The sequence below is a fragment of the Salmo salar genome, chromosome 12 (genome assembly GCF_965601325.2).
Source record: "Salmo salar chromosome 12, fSalSal1, whole genome shotgun sequence".
NCBI lineage: Eukaryota > Metazoa > Chordata > Actinopteri > Salmoniformes > Salmonidae > Salmo > Salmo salar.
This window is the reverse complement of record NC_138302.1, coordinates 27,578,082-27,592,487: the sequence shown is the minus strand read 5'-3', so window position 1 is coordinate 27,592,487 and position 14,406 is coordinate 27,578,082. Positions and strand designations below refer to the sequence as shown.

Genomic DNA, 14,406 nt, shown 5'->3' with positions numbered 1-14,406 from the left:
TTTGCTCGTTGTACACTTCATTGAGCTGACTCTAGGCCCATTTAGCCCTATTGACAGTGCATATTTTGGATACACCTATAACCTACTAGGTAGACTACCTAGACTAACATAAGAAAGGCTGGTATAAAAATAATATGCTTTTAAATTACTGTGAATGTGATTTGTGTATTGTTCTTTTCGTTAAAACCTACAAATAAAATGGAATTACCATTGACATTTTGGTGTTTCTTTCCCTCAATTAAAACAGAACAACCTAGGCTATTATAAAGGTCTAAAACTCTAAATGTAGTCAAGCAGCATGACCTATGACAGGGTCACCGGAAAACGTGTGGGGAGGCGACATTTGCCGCAACACATTTCAATATTTTGGTTTAGTTTATTAAAATACAGTATACTCCATTTTGTGAGAAAATGTGAATGGGATCAAATATGGTTTATATTCTTGTGCCACAAAGACTTTTCAAACCAAAATGATTAACTTGAATTAATCAATAGCTGACAGACAGTACATTTTTTTATAAGGCCTGCAGTTGCATTGGGCAGAACTATAGGGTGCATAGGAAGCAAGGAAGCAAGCTCAGTCCTATGCGTTTTATTATCCATCAAGTTGCTTTCTCTGTGTATAGGAACCCCCCCCCCCCCCCGTCCTTATTTAAAATATAATTCATATGAAGTACACATTTGCTGGACTTTGACAGGGGTTTCATCCCCCCAAGTCCAGGAGTTTTTCCAGGAATAGAACAAAAAAACAATATGTGACCTGATTAGAAAAACTCAGGTCCCATCATAGCCCATATTAAACCTTTTTAGATTCATCACGTCAGACGTTCCAGAATTTTACCTGGTTAGGTTCGCAATCAGGAAGAACTATGGGCCCCGGGTGTTTTTTTCCCACCACCCCACTCTTTGTCCTGCGGTGACGCCTCTGGTATAGGCTACCTAGGCTAAGCTTTTAGAATGCCTACCTAAAATCACATCATCAGTACACTGACTGCAATTATTTGAATAACAGTGTTTTAATTGAATTGATAGATTTTAATTGTTCAACAAATATTTATTTTCCATGACCATCATACGACCTATAAGCCTACATAGTCTTACCAAAAACTCAGGTAAACTCCGGTAAGAATGTCTGACTACATTCCAACAGATAGGTGCACAGAAACCACACTCTGACCAATCAAATCCTTGAGGGGGAAGTTTGGGGTCTTTTTTTTGACGGAGCGTCTCTGGCTTCGGAACTGGGCAATGCAACCTGGAGAGGCTTCGGCTGCTTGGCGGATGGAAGGGCAGCGCTATCCCGTGAGAAGTTGAGTTGTGGACGTTGTTTTCACGAGGTTCCTTGATTGGTGAAGCGTGTAGAGTTGATCCATAGTACGGGGAATGGGACATTTCGTCGAGTAGTGCTGACGAAATGGAGGAAATTGAGAAAAAGTTGGTGATGCAAAAGCTGTGCTGGAATGCGAACAATATGCGTGCCAGTTCTGATGGTATGGAGCGGGAGGGTCAAGGACCGGAATGGTCGGTAGTGGAACGACATAGGAAGAAGAGAGATCATGATACAGAAAGCAGTGGAGCGTCTAGTAAAGAAAGCATAAAGAGGCCCAAGGTAGGACGCAAGCGTAGTGATGTGGAAAGTGGTCATAGTGTTTGATGAGATCACAGGGCCTCACTTACTGTGCGTCCTATTCGACTAACTAATACCGCAGAGAAAGAGGTAGGTGAAGTGAAATTAGCTCGGTTAATTGGAAATAGTATGTTGTTAATATTGTGTGGTAGTAGCCAGGCTCAGCAAGAGAAGATTTAGAAAATGGAAAATCTTAATGGAAGAAGATTAAAAGCCATGTCCCTGGTGCATATGCTAGATTGAGGGGATGTCTATGTCCACAGATGATATTAAAGAAAATGTGAAGGGAGGCAGAGTGATTGGGGCCAAAAAGTTGATCAGTAGGAAAGAGGGTCAAAGAAGTGAAAGCTTGTCAGGGATGTTGAGGTTTGAGAAAGTCTTGCCGGGAAAAGTAGAGATAGGATTCCTTAGTTTCACTGTTAGAGAATTTGTCCCATATGCACTGCAGTGTTTTAAATGCCGAAGAATGGGACATGTAGCTGCTCAGTGTAAAGGAAAGAAAAGATGTGCCAAGTGTGCAGGGGCACATGATTACAGTGAATGTGGAAGCAATGTGAAGATGAAGTGCTGTAATTGTGGGGGAGAACATAGTGCAGCATTTGGTGGATGCCAGGCACAGAGAGAGGCTAGATGCTCAGAGATGTGGGATCAGTAGACGTTAGGGAATTTGGAATTTCATATTCATGGTAGTACAGAATTGGGCAGATCATGATTTATCGTACATTGCAGCATAGTAGGTGGCGGCATGCGCTAAAACGATTGTTTTAAAACGACCGCTATGATATCATAGAAGTAGAAGAAGAAGGCGATGGCTGTTTCTGTATTTCTCCCCCTTTGCGCTATCTGAAAAACATGAATTTATCGAGACGAATTGGTAAAATTGAATAAGACGGAGAAAAGCAAGCATGTAAGTATATAACTATGGAATTGCATTAGTTCGGTGGTTGTTTGTAATTTACAGCAAAGAAAAGTGGAATGTGATGAATGCTAGCCTGTACATTAACGTAGCCATTTACTGTAGCTTTTACCTATGTAGTTGAGTTTAGTCCTCTAGCCCAGACTGATTCCCAATAGGACCTGGAGTTAAGCTAAAGCAGATTCGGTATTTTGTCAGCTATTTAGCTATACCAGCTAGTTAGCTACACAGGCCACATAGATCATGATACCATCCCTAAAGTTTGCACATTATTTGATCAGTCTCCAAACTAGTGTCCACCCTGAGATTGGACGGTTGTGAGTTCAATCCCTAGCCGAGTCATACCAAAGACTGTAAAAATGGGACTTGATGCATCTCTGCTTGGCACTCAGCATTAAGGAGATAGATTGGGGGTGAGGCCCTGCGATAGACTAGCGTCCTGTCCAAGCTGCCCCGCGCTACATAAATAGGAGTTGGGACAGGAGACGTTACGGCTCGCACAAGCCAAGGCAATTCATTTCACAAGGTAATATTCTTCAAATTCAAGGTTTGAAAGCACAAATGATGAGCTTGCCAGGGTGCCAGTCTGTTTGTGCCATCATGCCACTGCTTGTCATGCCAAACTGTTTGGCATATGTCACGGAGTACAAGGAGTGTAATGTTAACACCAACACATACATAGGTTACCAATGAGAAGCTGAGGTGGAAATCTTAGCTAGAATAATTTGTGGCTTAACATGTTAATGAATAATTTCCCATATGAGAGGCAGTGCAATTTAGGGAGTATTGGCAGTACATCACTGATATAGTGTACCAATATTGCTAATCACAATATTCTGTGTATTACAAGTCAATGGTTGTTTGGTAGTGTGACCTCCCTGCAGCTGTCATCAAATGTGGGACTAGCTAGCCTGTCTTACTGCATTCTACACAGATTCTGTCTCTCGAGAAATTGGAGGGACACAAACGTCGGTAGTAACAGATCCACCTCCTCTGAATCCAGGGCAATGTTTTGCCCTGGGGGAAAAACCGATTGACTGAACAAAGGTAAGATAATCACATTCACCACACAGTAAGAACAGAGGACCAGCTCAGAATGAGTCTATTGAAAATGAATGTCATTACACAGTAGGGCATGTTCATTGAAGCGTTAGTATTTTATATTGCACGTAGAAAATAAGATATACTTTTATTTGCCAATTTGACAGGAAAGTTTCTGCCTCCCATGTGGGAAAACTCTGCAATAAGCAAAAAGCCATCCTGAAGAAAAAGTACCAAAGTCCGCCAGGAGGGGAAACTGAGCATCCATTTTATATACATTGCGATCTCCACTATCAAGCTGGTAAAAGTAGCAAGGAGAGCCAACATGAGTATATTCTATCTGAGTCAGGCTACAGGAGAAGACATCAAGGAACATGTTCATTCTTAAACTCAGAAGTCGATGAGCCTATCAGAACAGCTCTGACAAAGGGCGTCTCTGGTATTGGCAAAACTAGCCAGGTGCGGATGATGATTCTTAACTGGGCAGAGGGAAAAGGAAACCAGGAAGACCAACTAATATTTCCCCTTCCTTTCCGGGAGCTGAATTTGCTGAAGGAGAGACTGAGTCTGATTGAACTTCTTTACGAGTTTTTCCCAGAATTGAAAGAACCAGGAATTTGCAACTTGGAAAATTGCAGAGTTGGGTTCTTCTTTGACGGGCTGGATGAATTCCGACGTCTTCTTGACTTCAAGAACAGCCCGATAGTGACCAATGTCACAGAGGCCTCCTCCGTGCCGACACTGCTTACAAACCTAATTAACGGTAATCTTCTTCCCTCCGCCGCTCACATATGGATTACATCCAGACCTGCGGCAGTCAGTCGCATCCCTCTTCAGAACATTGACAGAGTGTCAGAAATCGAAGGCTTCACCGACTCCCAGAAAGAAGAGTTCTTCAGGAGAGCAATCAATGACACGGACCAGGCCAAAGCAGTTATCACCTACTTGAAGAACTCGAAGGGCCTGTACAACTTGTGCCAGAGACCTTTTATCTGTTCAATCTCAGCGTCAATACTCGAAAAACAGACATATGTACCCGACAAAACATGCGAACCTGTCGCACTAACTCCATTATTTAACGACCCACTTATCCTGTTGCAAATGGGGAACCACAATGTAAAGATAGTTGATGAATTGGGGAAACTAGCCTTTAAGCAGTTGGTGAAAGGCAACACGGTTTTCTACGAGGAAGACCTAAGAGAGTGCAACATTGATGTCCAAGTGGCAGCTGTGTACGCAAAAGTGAACATACCCGTCTTTAGGGAGGATATTGGGCTGCACCAAAAGAAGATCTACTACTTTGGGCATACTACCATTCAGGTGTTCTTTGCTGCATTGCGGTTTCTTCAATCTGTTGGCGACCAAGACAAAAACCAGGCTGTCAACCGGAAAACCCAGATTGAGAGAACTCTCTGGTTTTTTAGAGATGCCACCCAACTCAAGAGCGCGGTGGACATGACTTTGCGGAGCAAGACCGGACATATGGACCTCTTCCTTCGCTTCCTCCTCGGCATTGCTCAGAACTTTAACCAGATGTTCTCAGAGGCTGGCTTCACCACGTCTACTGCCCTACCGGAAATGTTAGTGTACATTAAGAAGAAGGTCTTGGAGAATCCTGCTTCACCGAGGACCCTCAACTTGCTGAACTGCCTGAGGGAACTGAAAGACTACTCTCTAGACAACGATAGTGTGCGCTTTCTCAAGACGGCAATCCCCCCAGATGCCAAGTATCCACCTGCACATTGGTCCGATCTGGCCGCTCTGTTAGTGGCATCAGAGTCTGGGTCGATAGACGTGCTTGGGTTGGAAGTAGAGAACAGAGGAGACAAGGAACTTCTGAGGATGCTGCCAGTGATCAAAGCTTCCCAGACCGCCACGTAAGTACTTGGTCATTTAACAATACCAGCTATTACATATCTATATGACATGTCGGTAATGCACAAGATAATTGTCATCAAAATTATGTAATTCAAGATTGTTGGGCTCGTCTTACAGTTTTGGTGGTTCAAGTGGCTACTAGTATGACTTCTAATGTGCTTCTTGATTCCATAAACCCTCCTTCCCACCAGGCTGTCGTATCACAACCTGACTGAGAAATCCTGTGAATGTCTGGCCTCGGCGCTCACCTCAAAGGTGTCCAATCTGAAAACTCTGGACCTGAGTTTCAACACGCTGAAGGACTCAGGAGTACAGCTGTTGGCGGCTGGCTTGGCCAAGCCACATTGCCGACTGAAGAGACTGAAACTGTCCGGCTGCAGGGTCAAACAGTATGGCTTTGCAGCTCTGGCCAAAGCTCTCAAATCCAACCCGTCTCACCTTCGAGAGTTGGATCTGAGCGGCAACGAACCCGGAAGAATCGGGGGTGTTTCATCTCGTTGACGGACTAAAGGTTGTTAAGTGCGAACTGCAGATCCTGAAGTGAGTATTGAGTAAATGTCCATGGAACCTGTTGTGTTCTGATTTTTTGTAGGCTTGCTTTACCTCCACTTGTAATATCATTTAATTAAATTTTCCTTCGTGTTAATATTGTGGCTTGATGAAAATGAAATTCCCTTCTGTAAGGAAATAGTTGTTGTCTTCAATTTTTTTGTAATCTTCGTTAGGCTCTCAAACTGCAAGCTGGGCCTGGAGCTGAGTCGCGCTCTGGCGGTGTTGCTGATAGACAACCCCAGACACCTGCGAGAGCTGGACGTCAGCATGAACGACCTGGGAGACCCAGATATACAAACTGGAGTGAGTACTGTCTGGAGTATTGTAGTACACTCACACATTCCACCTCACTAATTCTAAAGTGGAATGTTCACTGTAGTAAATGTACCATACATTTTCCCTCCACCACCAGGTTGTACTGTTGTCAGCTCACTGAGAAATGCTGTGAGAACATGTTTAGATGTCTGGTGAACATCCCCAGTCTGAGGGAGCTCAACCTGAGCAACAACAACCTGAAGGACAAGGGGGTCAAGATGCTCTGCAACGCCTTCGGGCTGCCCGCCTGTCAACTGGAGAAACTCAAGTAAGCTAGCTAGCTCACAGAGAGTTGTGCGCAATCCCATGTACACCTCTATGAAAACAAGTTAGACAATTTTGGCAATTCAAAAATAAATCACTCATGGGCCGAATTTGGCCCGCTGGCTGCCAGTTTGCTTTGCCTGCCATATGAGCTGAACAGTACATTCAAACTTGTCCAATTTTGTTTAGGAAATGTGTATTTTTGCTGTCTTATCTTATTCCAAACTCCTTGGATACCACACATACATATTGAAGAATAAAATAATTGATGAATGAATAATTGAATTGAATTGACAATGACGAGTGTTGCCCTTCTCTCCAGTCTGGCGAGCTGTGGCTTCACATCTGGAGGATGTCGTTGGCTGGCTGGAGGGTTCAGTTTCAGCCCCACCTTCCTCAAACAGCTGGATATCAGCAGGAACCACCTGGGCCACTCAGATGTTGTCGCGTTTTTCCTGTTCCTCAAAACTATACGCTTTTCACTGGAGACCCTACGGTGAGTACTGCCATTAAACTGTACAATTGTAAAAGGCCTCACTGGTCACCATTGATTAGTTTAGTTGATAGATATTTTTATATTGAAATGGCATCAACAGGCACATCATGTGTGATTTAGAGGAACAGTATACTCAAATCAAATGACAGACTAATGTTGTGCGTATTTGTTGAACCCCCCCACCACACACACACACACCTAGACTGAGTGACTGTAAGATGACAGAGCTATGCTGTCCAGCGCTGGTCGAAGCTCTCCGCTCCAATCTCACCAACCTGAAAGAGCTGGATCTATCTGGAAACGACCTGGGAGACAGCGGTGTAAAAACACTCTGCATGGGACTGACCTCAACAACCTGTAAACTGGAGAGACTGTTGTAAGTAACATGTTAACAGTGTTAATACTTATAAGCATATTCACAAAAAAATGCATTTATAATGCTTTGTTGAGTATGGTGAAGTGAATGTCGTCGTCTCCCCCCCCCCCCCCCCCCCCCAGTCTGAGGGCTGCTCCTCCCTAGCGTTAGCCCTGAAGTCCAGCTGCTCCAAAATCACAGAACTAGGCCTGATGGGAAACGACACGGGAGAAGATGGACTGCGGATTCTCTCCGGCATCAGGGATGACCCACACTACAATCTACAGACTCTAGAGTAAGTACTGATGCCATCAAAGCTCAGAAAAGTTACTTGTTAATGTTACCATAGAAACAGTGCAAAATGTGGGACAGGAGATTTTTATTCATTTCTAGAACTTGAAAGATATTCTCTAGATAGACTCTAGATATGCTGCCCTCTTGCTTTAGCTTTTTTGAGAAATGTTACCAATCGTTTTTTTTTATCTACGTAGTCATAATTTGTAGGCCTACATTAGTGCAACGTAATCATTAGTCCATTTGTTAATGTTATTCTTCTTTCCAGAATAAACGATTGAGAGTGGCCTTGCTCGCTGGAGGTGGTTCTTGGCTCGACCTTTTCCCAAATCTGGAGTGAAGTTACTTAATGGGGAACACTATGGAGTGAAGATACGAAACAACTGGCTGACAAGTCTCGACACACTTGCTCAACAGTAAGCACTTGACGTGCTTTGAAACAACTGGACTGGTTCACTGACGTTTGACCATTTTTAAAGTTGCTTAAAGTATCCTGGCTGCCCACACTTGAACAGAAGACCAAAGAGTATTTACCTAGAAACAGATAGTGAGGCTGAAGTGACACACACACTGTTGCTAACTCCGTTCCTCTGGTCTTGCTACAGTATCAACTCATTTAACCTTTGCAGAAGCCTTACAGTATGTTTTGCACATCAGTATGTACACTATAGAATGTATAGCCTCAAACACACATGACCGGCCTCTTGACAACGTCTTAGCCAACTACGGTAGCGAAAAGCTAGCAGTTTGGTGGAGTGAGGTTACGTTATAGCGTCTCTGAGGGAGAAGGATGATGCGATGTTTTCTTTTTAACACTGGTACAGTCCCTTGGTAGCACAGTCTTTTTGCTTTTCAATTTTTATTTTATTTCTCTTTGAAAGTGCTTTTTTTTATTAAGATGATCAAACATTTCGGAAAATGTATACAGTAGTACAACTCTTGATTTATTTACTATTGTTGTGCACAATGTACATTTTACCCAAATATACCAAGCTACTTCTATTGGTCATGATGTTTTTTTTTTTTTAAGTACTAATGGGAGGTTTAACATCAGAAGCTTTCCAACTTTGGTCATATGTTTTAGGTCTGGTCTCCAAATCGGTTTGCACCTTCTGCAACAGCCTGGGTGATGCCGTATTTCAAGTTAAACAAGTGCCTTTAGAGTAGTGTGATTGTGGGTGACAGTTCTCTACTATTTGTCTCCTCTGCTGGTATGTACAGTATGTCTGTTTGAGTGTGCTTGTATGTGTGTTCTGTTGTTGTGTTTGTGTGTAAATGTATACAATCATGTCTCATGTTCAAATTGTTACAATGTTACACATTGATTCTCTGATTGTTATGGTGCATCACCACCACCACCTGGTGGCGAAAAACACGAATTTCTCTCTAAGGGGGGTAAACTAATGACGTGTGTGAAGCCAATCGCGGCAGCACCCACTACTGGGTCCCTAATAATAAACCAGACAGCATCTTTTGCTACACGATCACTGGCCGAATTTTTGCGAGCGCATCTATACAAACCCAGGTATGATACCATTTTAGCTAACAACAAGCTAAAGTATTAACCAACCGTGGTCTGCATTTTTAAACGTGTGCTGTGAAATGGTCTGACGAGGTAGGTCTAACGCTGGATGTAGTAGTGTTATGCAAGGCAGTCGGTTTGTATAAATTGCACACAGTCTCCATGTGGAAATTACAATAACAACGCGGCTGACACTATTAGCAAAACAATGAGGGGTTGCTCTCGAAGGTAACATGGCGCAGTGTAATGCCTCGGGTATCGGTATGAACCGGCGCTGTAGCCTATGTGCTTGGATAACGCGAAATAGTTACCAAGCCAGCAAGATGCATGATAGTGGCGTCAATATTCGCAAAACTAAGGCAGTAGTCTTTAATAGCCTACCTATTGCTGTCCCGTAATCTCTTTCATTGCTTCGTAGGAGCTTATAAACATGTTATATGATGGCCACAATACCATTATTTTGTCAAGTTTTTGTAACTACATAATATAAATGTTCCTTATGTGTTTACATGCTCTTTCTTTGATATCTTGTTAATAGCCATGTTATGTAAAAAAACAACTTTATTTCAGTGTCAATTGTAGCAGGTGTTTAGGGGAGTATATGAGGATGGAGGGGTTACCTAGGTCAAATTGGGAGTCGTCGCAAATGGCACCTTATTCCCTATAGGCTATAGTGTACTATTCCCTGTATAGAGCCAAGTGCACTAAATATGGAATAGGGTGCCATTTGGAATGTACCCTGGGTGTATATTGATTGATTGACTGGCCATTGTTTCTCTGACTGCCTCTTGAAATATTAAACGTCCCAAATACTGTTTGCACCCAACCACCAGTCTCCAGTGTCATCATGAACATGGTGGGGTAGGCTTTGAGAACCAGGAAGGAAAATAACAGCTATGTTGTTGAGAAATAGCTGCTTTTCTTTCACCTGTTCTTTCATTCTGATGACCTCACTCTCAAAATGGTGGCAAGCCACTCAGTGAAACTTTACACATTGTCAGGGAAGGGAATAGAGAGATCTTATGGGGTGTGAATGGTTCTCGATGACTGAAATGATGTGTGAGGGAGAAGCAGTGTTTGTGTGATGCAATAATCTACCGACTGTTGTGAGCTTTCTTCATTGCGTAGCAGACTTATCAACTAAACAAAGCATTGCAAAGGGATACTGGATTTAGTCACTAGTATTAATCAATTTCACAAATATTTGTCTCCTTAATACCTCCTAAAATGTCATACATTTTGCTCGGTTAATGACATTGTAATTCCTAATAACTTGGCTAGCTTGGTTGACCCCTCTTGCCACAATCTACTCCAGTGTCTTCCTGAGTGAACAGCTATGGGCAAGGAGAAGCTTCACATCAACATCGTGGTGATCGGCCATGTGGACTCAGGCAAGTCCACCACCACAGGCCACCTCATCTACAAGTGTGGGGGCATTGACAAGAGGACCATTGAGAAGTTTGAGAAGGAGGCCGCTGAGGTATGGAGGTGACCAGACACAAGTAACTTAACAAAACCATTCTCTGTGCTGGGAATGTATTTAAGGTCTATCCTGTTGTTATACATGATCGATATGTTAGAGACTATTGTCAAACTTTATACCAAGCCCGGTATTTCAGGGATATGGTATGATTCCACTTTGAATCCATACCATTGAACTTACTATTGACTTATTTAGCTCTCGATATCTCTCTCTCGATTTTGTTCCAACATAACTAAGACAAATGTCAAACTGCACAGACTTTTGACATTGATTTGGTCTCCCTTTGGTCTGTCTTTAGATGGGGAAGGGCTCATTCAAGTATGCCTGGGTGCTGGACAAGCTGAAGGCAGAGAGGGAGCGAGGCATCACCATCGACATCTCCCTGTGGAAGTTTGAGACCAGCAGGTACTACGTCACCATCATCGACGCCCCGGGACACAGGGACTTCATCAAGAACATGATCACTGGCACCTCTCAGGTATGGGCTGCAGACACTACCATATCCAGCTGTCACTAAACATGGACCCTGACTAAAAGTTTAGCCAAGGGCCTTATTTGGTACTTATGGGCCCCAAAACTGGAAGAAGGAAGAGCATGAAACATATTAAACATGTCTTCTATACTTTTAGAAAAAAAAAACTTTGACCAGGTTTACATTGGCTACTCTGAAAATCAAACGGTTATTTTGGGAATCCATAAACGGCACCATATTTTAAAATTACATTTACTAAAACAAGAAATAAGAATAAGAAATTGCTTATTTTTTCATGTAACACTTTCTGCTTTCAAATTGCTTTCAAATGCATACAAAATGAAACGTCATGGTTGCTCCCTGCCACAGGCGGACTGTGCTGTGCTCATCGTGGCGGCGGGAGTGGGCGAGTTTGAGGCGGGCATCTCCAAGAATGGGCAAACCCGCGAGCACGCCCTTCTGGCCTACACCCTAGGGGTCAAGCAGCTGATCGTATCGGTCAACAAGATGGACTCCACCGAGCCCAACTACAGCCAGAAACGCTATGAGGAGATTGTGAAGGAAGTCAGCACCTATATTAAGAAGATTGGTTACAACCCGGATACGGTGGCCTTCGTTCCCATCTCTGGCTGGAATGGGGACAATATGCTGGAGGCTAGCCCTAACGTTAGTATTCTTCTTTTTATACTTATCCTTATCTTTTTCCAAGGCAGGAGGACACTTTATGTTCTTAGGACGCAACCTTATTACACAATAGAGTTGCAGATGCAGTCGTGCACACCTCCACTGAATTACACTGCCCAATTAGTATAACTGTAATTGGTTCGTTTTACAAGGTGTTTTAATACATATTTCTTATGTAGGCCATAATGCTTAAGTTATGCTTGTTCCTGATATTTGGTCTGTTCCCTGTAGATGACATGGTTCAAAGGGTGGAAGATCACCCGTAAGGACGGCAACGCCTCTGGAACCACCCTGCTGGAGGCCCTGGACGCCATCCAGCCACCCTCCCGCCCCACAGACAAACCCCTCCGCCTGCCCCTACAGGACGTCTACAAGATAGGAGGTGAGGCCCTGGGAGGTGGAGGAGCTTGTGGGGCCTCCCCGCCACTGGTGCTATGCTTGGGGGTTAATTCCATTTCAATTTAGTCAATTTGGCTATTGTGCAGCAATGAAAGCCAAGGAGTTTTGAGTTGTTTTTCAGTTCTTACATACATTTTATTTTGATGTTATACCTTGCACTCAGGCTGGGATTCAATCCGAGCTGCGTTCGATCCGCGATCTAGCACACTTGACATTTAACTGGAATTTACAATTAAGCTGACATCTGCAGCGTTTACCTTGAATGCGATCTCTACGAAGGCGGTAACATTGCCATTAAATGCTACAATTTCTACAAGTGCGATCGGATTCAATCCTGGCCTCAGAGAGACTTGAAAGATTGCCTCAAACATTTCATGCCTCTCACCTCCCTCTCTCCCAGGTATTGGTACGGTCCCGGTGGGGCGGGTGGAGACGGGAGTGATCAAGCCAGGCATGGTGGTGACTTTTGCCCCCGTCAATGTGACCACGGAGGTCAAGTCAGTGGAGATGCACCACGAGGCGCTGACCGAGGCCATGCCCGGAGACAACGTGGGCTTTAACGTCAAGAACGTGTCGGTAAAAGACATACGGCGAGGGAACGTGGCTGGTGACAGTAAGAACGACCCGCCGATGGAAGCGGCCAACTTCACTGCCCAGGTCTGGATAGGAGAGTTAGCTGTGGAGAACACTGTGTGTCTGGACTGAAACGAGTCCTTACGAGACACCAATTAACATGCTGTGTTCTGATTCCTGTTTTTGTCCAATTCACACATCACTTACTACCCCGTTTAAAGTGTTTTGTGTCTCCTCCCTCCTCCCCCAGGTCATCATCCTGAACCACCCAGGTCAGATCAGTGCTGGCTACGCCCCCGTGCTGGACTGCCACACGGCCCACATCGCCTGTAAGTTCGCTGAACTGAAGGAGAAGATTGACCGGCGCTCAGGCAAGAAGCTGGAGGACAACCCCAAGGCCCTGAAGTCTGGCGACGCAGCCATCGTTGACATGGTCCCCGGGAAGCCCATGTGTGTGGAGAGCTTCTCTGAGTACCCACCACTTGGTAGGTGGTGTGTGTGTGTGTGTGTCTGCCCTCAACCCAGATCCCTATTGGGGGGACAGATGACATGTACTGTACATCTTTATTGTCATATAGATATTACAGAACCTGCTCTGTTCATCAGATAACAAGTTATCTCCATCCTTCATCAGTCTTGGTGCTTCTTGTCTAGAACTAATCACATGTTACATTTAGTATTTTCAAAGTGCTACAGTTGATCACAAATCAACTATAGCATTGTATCATGTGCTATAAAGCCTGTAATAGACTGAAATACGTTTATAATAAAGTCATTAGAAGTATGACTCGCATTCGATCATTCTCTCCATCCTCCCAGGGCGCTTTGCGGTGCGTGACATGCGTCAGACGGTGGCAGTGGGCGTGATCAAGGCGGTGGAGAAGAAGGCTCCGTCCACGGGCAAGGTCACCAAGTCGGCCCAGAAGGCCCAGAAGGTCAAATGAACGTTGTGTTGGGCTCGCGACGTTAGCATCCGCCACCGTAAAAACATCACCCCCCTGCTACACACCATAGTCAAAGTCTGGTCCATGCTCACGATGCATCGCAAGAGCAGACGGAGGAAAGAAATGACATGGTATATTCATTAAGGAAGTGTTCTGTTTTATATATATGTTTTGGACTGCTTGTTTGACTGTTTGTGGTTAGTAGAAGACAATTTAAATAACTCCTCTAGATGTGTGCTATTGTACTCAGTTAAACGTCAAAACTTGTATTGATAGTGTTGGTTTGCATTAAACTAGCGCTAGTTAATGTTAGTAAAATGTACAAACATTTTTAAGTTAAATAAATGTTGAAATGGTGTTGTGTTTACCTATGGCTGCTTGCATGTTCCCAATGCACTTTAAAAAATATATCAGATACTAACATATTATAGCGCCTTGCTTGGCTTAAAAGCTCCCTTGCACTGTTCAAACTTTGTCGATACTGTTCCCTCTACACCTTATTGTATGCAGCCTGTGAGCTTGATCTATATCAAAGACATTAAAAAGTGTTCAAACTTACAACATGTGCGTCATTTTTCCGCAGTCATTTAA

At 43.8% G+C, this 14,406-nt stretch overlaps 1 protein-coding gene across 3 annotated transcripts; it reads left to right on the top strand.

Annotated features, from left to right (window-relative positions):
• Positions 1 to 1,238: 1,238 nt before the first annotated feature.
• Positions 1,239 to 14,376, top strand: ef1a1 (Elongation factor 1-alpha 1). 3 transcript variants are annotated; one of them, XM_045690464.2, is made up of 13 exons: positions 6,188 to 6,317; positions 6,427 to 6,597; positions 6,916 to 7,089; positions 7,292 to 7,465; positions 7,588 to 7,739; positions 8,007 to 9,263; positions 10,576 to 10,740; positions 11,042 to 11,221; positions 11,585 to 11,881; positions 12,131 to 12,281; positions 12,699 to 12,955; positions 13,122 to 13,356; positions 13,691 to 14,376. In XM_045690464.2, the coding sequence occupies exons 7-13, from the start codon at positions 10,597 to 10,599 to the stop codon at positions 13,813 to 13,815; spliced, it is 1,389 nt and encodes a 462-aa protein (XP_045546420.1). In that variant the 5' UTR covers positions 6,188 to 6,317; positions 6,427 to 6,597; positions 6,916 to 7,089; positions 7,292 to 7,465; positions 7,588 to 7,739; positions 8,007 to 9,263; positions 10,576 to 10,596; the 3' UTR covers positions 13,816 to 14,376. The 3 variants fall into 3 exon arrangements, 2 of the variants coding, with proteins under 2 accessions (XP_045546420.1, NP_001167438.1); XR_006757826.2 differs by lacking the exons at positions 10,576 to 10,740; positions 11,042 to 11,221; positions 11,585 to 11,881; ... (2 more) ...; positions 13,122 to 13,356; positions 13,691 to 14,376 and adding exons at positions 1,239 to 2,534; positions 3,478 to 3,590; positions 3,752 to 5,461; positions 5,654 to 6,002 and having other exon boundaries at positions 8,007 to 9,220; NM_001173967.1 differs by lacking the exons at positions 6,188 to 6,317; positions 6,427 to 6,597; positions 6,916 to 7,089; positions 7,292 to 7,465; positions 7,588 to 7,739 and having other exon boundaries at positions 9,220 to 9,263; positions 13,691 to 14,373.
• Positions 14,377 to 14,406: the final 30 nt, after the last annotated feature.